General features: G+C 36.3%; 1 protein-coding gene across 1 annotated transcript in view; it reads right to left on the reverse strand.

Annotated features, from left to right (window-relative positions):
• LOC107700659 (ubiquitin-conjugating enzyme E2 E1-like) overlaps window positions 1-9,384 on the reverse strand; it is a 31,332-nt gene that overhangs the window by 14,003 nt on the left and 7,945 nt on the right. Inside the window, exon 4 of the mRNA XM_016502395.1 lies at window positions 2,515-2,647. Within this exon, the coding sequence (XP_016357881.1) occupies window positions 2,515-2,647 (133 nt within the window). The remainder of the gene's footprint in view (window positions 1-2,514; window positions 2,648-9,384) is intronic.

Raw genomic sequence — 9,384 nt, forward strand, 5'->3', positions numbered from 1 at the left:
TGTCATTAATTACTCACCCTCATGTCGTTCTAAACCCGTAAGACCTTCGTTCATCTTCGGAACACAAATTAAGATATTTCTGATGAAATCTGAGAGCTCTTTGACCCTCCATACACAGCAAGGGTCCTTACACGATCAAGGCTCAGAAACGTAGCAAGGACATCGTTAAAATAATCCATGTGACATCGGTGGTTCAACCGTAATATTACAAAGCTACGAGAATACTCTTTCTGCACAAAGAAAACAAAAATAACGACTTTATTCAACGATTCGTCTCCTCCGCGTCACCCTATAGCGCCATTTTGGAGAATATCACATACGTAAACAATGTATGCTGTTCTGTGTCAGCTGCATCATACGCTGTTTATGTTGTTTATGCGTTGATCTGAACGTATCCGCGTACATACGTTGTTTACGTATGTGATACACTCCAAAATGGCGCTATATGGTGACGCGGAGGAGACGAAGTCGTTATTTTTGTTTTCTTTGCGCACAAAAAGTATTCTCGTAGCTTTGTAATATTACGGTTGAACCACCGATGTCACATGGATTATTTTAACGATGTCCTTGCTACGTTTCTGAGCCTTGATCGTGTAAGGATCCTTGCTGTCTATGGGAGGATCAGAAAGCTCTCAAAAATATCTTAATTTGTGCTCCGAAGATGAATGAAGGTCTTACAGGTTTAGAACGACATGAGGGTGAGTAATTAATGACATAATTTTCATTTTTGGGTGAACTATCCCTTTAAGAAGCTCTTGTGCCCGTTAACACAGAGATGTTGAGGTAGTCTTTGTACTGAAAGTAGTTAGTTACTCTTATTTCACCTTGTTTATTGGCAAACCGATTGCTCTATGCTCGTTCGGTCCTAAACCAGAGGCTTTTCTTATCATTACCCCTCACTTTCTTCTTTACAGCCCCGTTTCTTGTCTGTCAGTCTGTCATGTTATCTGCTCTACTATCTAGCCTATTTTACAATGTCAAACAAACATTAAAAGACAACTCAAGTGAACACTGAAAATCCTCAGCTCATCTAATCAGAATAGTTTTTTATTTTTTATTTTATAATTAATTTGTTTGGTGGTTGAACCATTTTATAATCAAAACGATCTAATCTGACATCTGAAAGATTACGAGTCATAACCTAATTTTGAGAGTGAGTCACTCCAGTATAGAAAAAAGAGAGCCATTTTTTTTTTAAACCACATATTCATAATGAGTCTGTCCTGGAATGTAAAACAGTTACGCAAGACGACAAAAGATACTGAATGTGTAGTTTAGGTGTGTGTTTATATGCATTTGACAGCAGCTTTCAACAGGGCTCATTCAATCGGCATTTAGTGTCAAAACTACCCATCTCATAATACTTCAATTCTTAAAAGACATGATACGAAGCTTTTATACTCATTATTGTTAACTGTCACAATAGTTATAAATATTTCTGTCTGCTGTAGCACGAACAGGGACAGAATTTATATAACTAGGAATACCAGTATCGGCCCTATAATGAACTTGTGTGTTGTGTGCTGTAAAATTAATTGAATGATAACATATAACTAAGCAACAGAATGAACAGTGAAAGTAACAGAAGCTTGTGCATTTTACCAGGCATAATGAAGAGTGAAATGAACTTTGCTAAACAAATTAGATGGTCACATTTTATTTTAAGGTCCAATTCTCACTATTAAATAAACTCAAACTCCTCTAATTTGCTGCTTATGAATAGCTAGTAAGGTAGCTGTTAAGTTTATGTATTGGGTAGGATAAGGGATGTAGAATATGGTCATGCAGAACATGTGGTTTATAAGTACTAATAAAAAGCCAATATGTTATTAATAGGCATGCTAACAAGCAACTAGTTAATAGTGAGAACTGGTCCCTATACTAAAGTGTTACCAATTAGACCAACTATTAGGCCATTCATATTCTTTCGATTTCTTTACCCAACATTTTTAAAAATGACAAAACCAATGAAAATACAGGTATCAATAACTGGCATCTGCAAGTACCAAAAATGAAAGTATCGATATCATAGTCATTACAGAAAAAGTTAAATTATAATTTTAGAATTTAAAACAGCTGTTTTCTATGTGAATATATCTGTTAAAATGTAATTTATTGCTGTGATCAAAGCTGAATTTTCAGCATCATTACTCATGATCCTTCAGAAATCATTCTAATATGCCGATTTGCTACTTAAGAAACATTACTTCTTATCATCAATGTCAAAAACAGTTGTGCTGCTTCATATTTAGGTGGAAAACAATACATTTTCAGTAATTTTAGATGAATTAAACATTCAAAAGGACAGCATTTGTTTGAAATAGAATCTTAATCATAACATTCTAAATGTCCTCACTGTCACTTTTGATCGATTTAATGCCTCCTTGCTTAATAAATGTATTAATTAAAAAAAAAAAAATCTTACAGATCCCAAACCTTTGAATGGTAGTTTATAAGTGAATATGGCTGTCCATCCCACACACTAACTGTGACTATCAGAGAGCGAGCTCTGACCTTGGGTGGTTTGAAGGGGTAGTCTGGAGTGAAAGCGATGTCCAGGAAGAACACTCCTCCCTCATACACTGAACCTGGAGGACCCAGGATAGTGGACCTCCACTCGTAGATGTTGTCTCCTTTAGGACCCGCACTGACAACAAAAACAGAGAGGATCATTTTTACTCAGAACAGACACCACAAAAGTCATATACATCAGCAGAAGATACAATAAATACAATACATTTCTATTTAACCCGATATGACCTTGTAAACTTGAAGAGGTGTAGCTAATAATCACTGGCAATAAATTATTTATAAAAGGGTATGAAAAGATGTACTGTAAAGAACAGTTAAAGGGATAATTCAGCCAAAAAATAAAAATAAAAACTCTATCAGTATCATATTATCTTTTGTGTTCACCAGAACAAAGAAATTCATAGAGGTTTGGAACAACTTAATGGCAAGTAAATGTAAATAACATCATCCATGCACACACACAGTGCTAAGACTGAGGCTGTTTTCAGTAAAGCACTTACTGTAACACCTCCAACCAGTTAATGTGCCTGAAATAGCTCAAAATCACCCACAGATCTGTATGACAGAGTGGAGAGTCAATGCAATATTTCTGAACGCTTCGGCTTGAACCACATACACAAACACACAGAGGAAGCAAGCTGCTGGATGACAAGAACTACACAGCAGACAATAGTCAGGTGAAAGCATTTGTGTCCTCAAATGACTGTTACTGCCCTCCATACTGTCAGACAAGCAGTGTTGGGGTAACGCATTACAAGTAACGCAAGTTACATAATCAGATTACTTTTATCAGGTAACTAGTAAAGTAACGCATTACTTTTTAATTCACACGAGTTACACAAGTTACTTTTTCAAATAAGTAATGCAAGTTACTTTGTTTTCCATGTATTGACTGACAGCTCTCCTGTCCACATGTTGAGAAATCATGAGTAAGTGCAGAGGCATTGTGTGCACTGTATGAACTAGGGATGCACGATATTGGATTTTTGCCAATATCCGATATTTTTCAACTAATTTTGGCCGATGCCGATATATTTCCTTTTGTTTGGAAACAACACCAAGTCTCTCCTGTGCGGAAATAAGCAAATTATTTTTCATTTTGGTGAGTTTTTAACAAGAACTTATTTGTTAGAATTAAATAAACAATAACGAAGTTATTTTATAATGACAATACAATGAAGATTTGAAAATAAATAAACTAAATTCAATCGCTGCATTTTTTTTTTTTTCAGAAAGATGCAGTTGTAACCTTAACATTTTATTTTAAGATTTAACATTTGTAAATGGTCTAAAGCAAAAGAGTTCGTAATTTGTTTAAAAAATATACCATATTACACATAAATAAATAAATCAGTATATGTACAATTATTTAAAGTGTTGTGTTTTTTTTGTTGTTGTTGTTTTATGTAAGCTATAGCTTCTGACCTTTAAATCAAAACATAGGCTACTCATGATTTTATGGCATCAATTACTGCTGTATTTAATCAGAAACACGGTCTAAATATTATTTGTGTATATTGCTTTCATTGTATTAGAAGTAGGCCAACAGCGCCCCCTACAGATTAAAACTCCTTACCATTACTTACACTGTTGACTCTGTCGCACACCGAACGCGTCATTCTGTACGTGCTTTCACAGATTACATGCAGCGATCCAAAACCGTGAATCTGATCACCATTCAGGCAAAACTTTGCTTCAAGAATGAGCCACACTGCTGATGTGATCTAATCACTAGCACACCCTGAGCACATGTGAGTTAATGTATTCATCTTATCGGCTTAATTTTTCATATTGGGCTGATGCCGATATTTATATTTAAAGCCATTATCGTCCGATTCCGATATCGGTCCGATAATATCGTGCATCCCTAGTGTGAACATGTTACTGTATATCTAGACTAAATCTGAACATGCATTTACTCATCTCATGCGCACAAAGAACAGATTCAGTATTCGCCCCCTACTACTGTACAGATGTGAATTTGCATTTTCTTCAGCCTGGGGCTTATTCATTTCACTTTTGGTGTGAAAGGGCTTTTACATTTGCCAAAAATCTAACTTTTTTTTATATTAATAGCAAACAAGGAAGCCCAGTTCAGATGAGAAAAAGTAGCGCAAAAGTAACGTAACACATTACTTTCCATAAAAACTACTAAGGCAGTTGGTTAACTAACTAAGGCAATTAGTTACTTTTAAGGGAGTAACCTAATATTGTAATGCATTACTTTTAAAAGTGACTTTCCCCAACACTGCAGACAAGAACATAAAATCTAGAAAAGTCCTGTGTAGTTGAAAATCATCAAGAAAATGTTGAAATGTGGTAGCTAAAAAAAACGCTACTGACAAGTGTATACTCTGGATTTAACTGTGTCTACTTGATTCCCAAATGAACATGCAGAACATCAGTAAGACATCTACATCTCTCTTCTTCCCTACTGTTGCATATATCCATGTAAAACGGCTTCCCAAACAAGAAGAAACTTGTAGGCTAAGTCAGGACTCGATTTTGTCCATCAGGAATCTGAAGTGTGTCAATATATTGATTGGGTGCATTAGGTCTTAAAGTGACAGCAGCCTAAAAAAGAATTGTGAAATTCCGCTGCTGATATCATAACAACCTTACTTCCAGTAAAATATACTTGCAGTCCTTCTTGAAAATGGCATTCATCCATTTTGGAGGAAGAATGCAGGTGGTTTCTGGTTCTCAACCCTACTGTTTTTTTTTAGTATATGTACTTGTTTGCAGGAATAAAGTCATGCCCGTTTAATCAATGCCAGTAATTGGTCTGGTTTCAGACCAGAGCTGCTATATAACAGTGTGAATGTGCTTACAGTATCTCTTATAAAAGAGACACTCAAGCACAGAACAGAGGGAACCAAGCAATTTGCTTGACTATCAACACAGGTGCAAAACACAGTTGAAAGATGGTGGTATTTTTAAAGGTTAAATTACAGATCTGAAACTTCACAGCAGGAACTTCATTCACTGCTTGTATGAAATTTGGCCAAACATACCTGCCCATCTGTGTTTTCAGAGCAGCGCAAATAATCTGACCTAAATATATATCCTAAAAATAATTGGAGGCAAATTTAGGCTCAAGTTTTTCCCCCATTCGGGTGAATGTACTTCGCAGCAAAGATTGACACAAGCCCTTCCTGTGTCAGCGTCTGAGCGTAACACCCATGAGATGAGTGCATCAAATTGGCCCGTGACATTTCCACCCGGATTCATGCTTCACGACAGAAGCATCTCAACAGCTGAAGACAAGCGCACACAGGAGGCTCTGTCTGAACACACGCAGTGTTTGGACGTGTCAGGGGTCCGTCACTGCTGCTACTGTCATTCAGTTCAGTAACACAGGGGTCTTTTCTGCATAGATAAACAGCTCACAATGCACATTAGACACGGAGTCATTTCAGAGGAGCTGCAGCTATGATAAGACACTTCATTCTCACTTCTCACTTACAGAAAACAATTATGCAATGGGGGAATTTCAGCGGAATTTCATTCATTTTTTAATTATTGAAAAACAAAGCAAATCCCACACACTACCAATCTTTGCAATAAAACTTTTTTTGATACTTTTTGCAAAGATTGGTAGTGTGCGGGATTTGCTTCGTTTTTCAGTTTTGACCCTTTTGGTCTTTTTCTCCTACGCACCTATCTATTGCCGTCAGGTGTGCGCAGATTGATTGTCAATTGAATTTTGAAATTATTACCATTTTTAAACAACGCAATTTATAATATTGCAGCTCAAATGTTTGTGGTTAGTACGATTTAAAAAAAAAAAGAAATTAATACTTTTATTCAGCAAGAATGTTTTAAATTGATCAAAAAACATTTATAATGTTACAAAAGATTTCCACTTCAAATAAATCTTTCAAACTTTCTATTCATCAAAGAATCCTGAAAGCACATTAGAAAGATGTGACACTAACGAGTAATGAAAATAAAATTTTATATAAAATATAAAGGTTATTTTAAATTATTGATTCACAATAATAGATAGATATTGTAGATATGGGTACAAACACAAACTGTTCCATCACTTGTTTTTTTGTTATTATTATTAAAATTTGACATTTTCTACAAGCAAAAAGCCTTGAAATTCTACTGTGCTTCATGTTAAATGACTGTTGCGTAAATGGTAAGCTGGTTTTACACCGCATGCAGTGCATATGTATTTTGGTGCCCACATTAGCAGGTCACAGCATCACAGTGTCTGATTCTCAGTGTAGCTGCAAGCAGAGCTTCAGCACTGATAACACACAAAACACTGTTAAAATGCTCTAGAATAATACTGATTTGAGAAAAAAAAAGTGTGATACAATTCACTAGCTGTAACTGACTGATACTGGATAAAGCTATATTGAATGGTAGTAATTTGTTGCTTTAATATTTAAGATCATTTTGATGTTTTAGATCAGCAATAAGATCATTACGATGTGTTCAAATGAACTAGATTTGCCATGAGCAGCTGCAGCACGTTCAGAGAGAATCTGCGGGGATCTGCTCTCCAGACTCGTCTACAATTAGCTGCACTATTGTTCTGTATTATCAGTTGTTTCTTGTTCAGTAAAGCTCCCCGCAAAGACGAGATCACGCCTCTCGCATTATTTCGCTCCATATTATTTCACACTGCTTGTGTGTGACGTGAAACACACCAAACACAGCCTCGTGTCCTGCTATACCAAAAACACCCAAGCAGTCACAAATCATCTAGTAAAATTGTGTTTCATCACTTTTTTCCATTACTAATCATTTGACACTGGCTGGTTGAAAATTGGTGAACTTCTCCTTTAAGGTCTGAGAAAATTCAGTGCAATATAGAATTTAAATGAACAACTGTTAATGCACTTGTTCAGATCAATGCACATTTTTTTCCTGCTGTTGATGTTTTAATCTATTTTCCATTGCACTGCAAATAAAGTTGGCCAGCCAATAAGATTCACGCTTTTGGTCACAAGCCCAGAGCTACTACTGTTGCATAAAACTATGCACACAGAAATCTGCACGGCTGATTGAAAATACGTAAATACTGTTTTGATTTTAGTTTACTGATTTCATTTCTTGTCTGTGACAAGTGGGTGTCAAAAACAGAAAGTTGCTTAGCGTTTTGTGTCCTGGGGACAACCAGGGAATTACTGAGAGAATTTGCTTTATTTTTTGAGCCGAAAATCAGGCCGAATTTTAATGCATTTGTCTTGGAGTGAACAGGTCTTTACTTGACCACCCAGAACATCCTCACAAACATCTAGCAAGAGCCAAACAACCACAGACTTGCTTGCCCATCAGGCAAATATCAAATGAATTCAAAATCTGTCTCACAAGTGTGCGCACTAGACGAGTGTCATCACTGTAGTTGCGAGTTGACTACAACCTGGAGCGCTTTGCTCAAGACTTCAAATACGAACGCGAACACAAGCCTTAGTGGTGTAGCATGTGTTTGGCTTTAGCAAGCACTGCTAAGAAATCAAGATAAGAGAGAAGAAAGCCACAGGGGGGGCGAAGCGCAATGGCAGGGGAAGAGAAGCGACTCTTTACGCCTCAAGATAAAAGAGCGAGTCAGAGAACGCAGCTAATAAATGCAGACACATGAGAGAAGGAAAGAGCTGAAGTGTATAAACAGATGCTAAAGGAGACGAGGTCTGTCAGCTGTGCAATTCTGAGTCAGGTACAATTACCTTCAGATACAGTCACAAAAAACACACTATCCATAAGTGACAGACATGAAGCTGATTAAGCCTCGCATCTGTCATCGCTCGTTTGAGTTTATGAAATCAGTGAGGTCAGAGCTCTGGAAGACACCGATCAATAACCATACGCAACATCAGGATGGTTTACCGCAATCTTCACATACACACCAACCACAAAAGGAAACATTTCAAATAACAGACAAACAATCGAGTCAAAAATGATCAGATTTCATCTATGACTCAAAGGGTTTTCTATAGGGCATCGTTCTAACCATGGAAACAATGAAATGCAGTTGTTTACTGTTTCTTAGAAACTTCAGCAGATGAAACAGGAAAATTAATTGTCTGGTGGTAAGGAGACAATTAGGAGAGTGTTTTTTTTTTTCATGCAAACTATTTTATAGATTTAGATTGTGAGCTGGTCAAGTAAAAATCTGAACTATCTGCCCATCTGGACAAGCAGAAAAAAACTAAACAGTTGATTTTACAGCATTACAAACCTCTGTGAAACACTGCCCCTGCTGAAAAAAAAAACATTAGACACCATCACAGAATTTGTAATTATTTTACTGGTTATAATGGGACTTGTATTGGTTTTAATGGAAACTGTAATGGTAATTGGTTGCCTTCTATTGGTGGCTTGTTAAAATCAATAAATCCTAATGGAATATGTCCCAAAACACACTACAGAAAACTATTTTTAATGGTTTTAATTAGGGATGCACAATATTATCGGCCGATAATGGCTTTAAATATAAATATCGGCATCAGCCCGATATGAAAAATTATGCCGATATGTCTTGCCGATAAGAGGAATACATTAACTCACATGTGGGGAGCGATTGATATATAAATAGTTGATTTATAATTATTTTTAAAGCTTTTAATGTTCTGTCATTATAAAAGAACTTCATTGTTGTTTATCTAATTATAACAAATAAGCTTTTGTTAAAAACTAGCCAAAATTAAAAAAGTAACTCACATTCTGGCCATCTCAATAAACATTAAAAATTAGGGCTGCACGATAAATCGCATGCGATATTTAATGCGCATCTTGTCAGTAAAGACGGTTCTGTAATCAGCGGTAAATCTCCATCACCTGCGGGCTTTCACATTGAGCAGCATTAACTACACAGAGCCGTTGTTCACTGACGAG

Source organism: Sinocyclocheilus anshuiensis, unplaced genomic scaffold (assembly GCF_001515605.1).
Source record: "Sinocyclocheilus anshuiensis isolate Anshui unplaced genomic scaffold, SAMN03320099.WGS_v1.1 scaffold1360, whole genome shotgun sequence".
Taxonomy (NCBI): Eukaryota; Metazoa; Chordata; class Actinopteri; order Cypriniformes; family Cyprinidae; genus Sinocyclocheilus; species Sinocyclocheilus anshuiensis.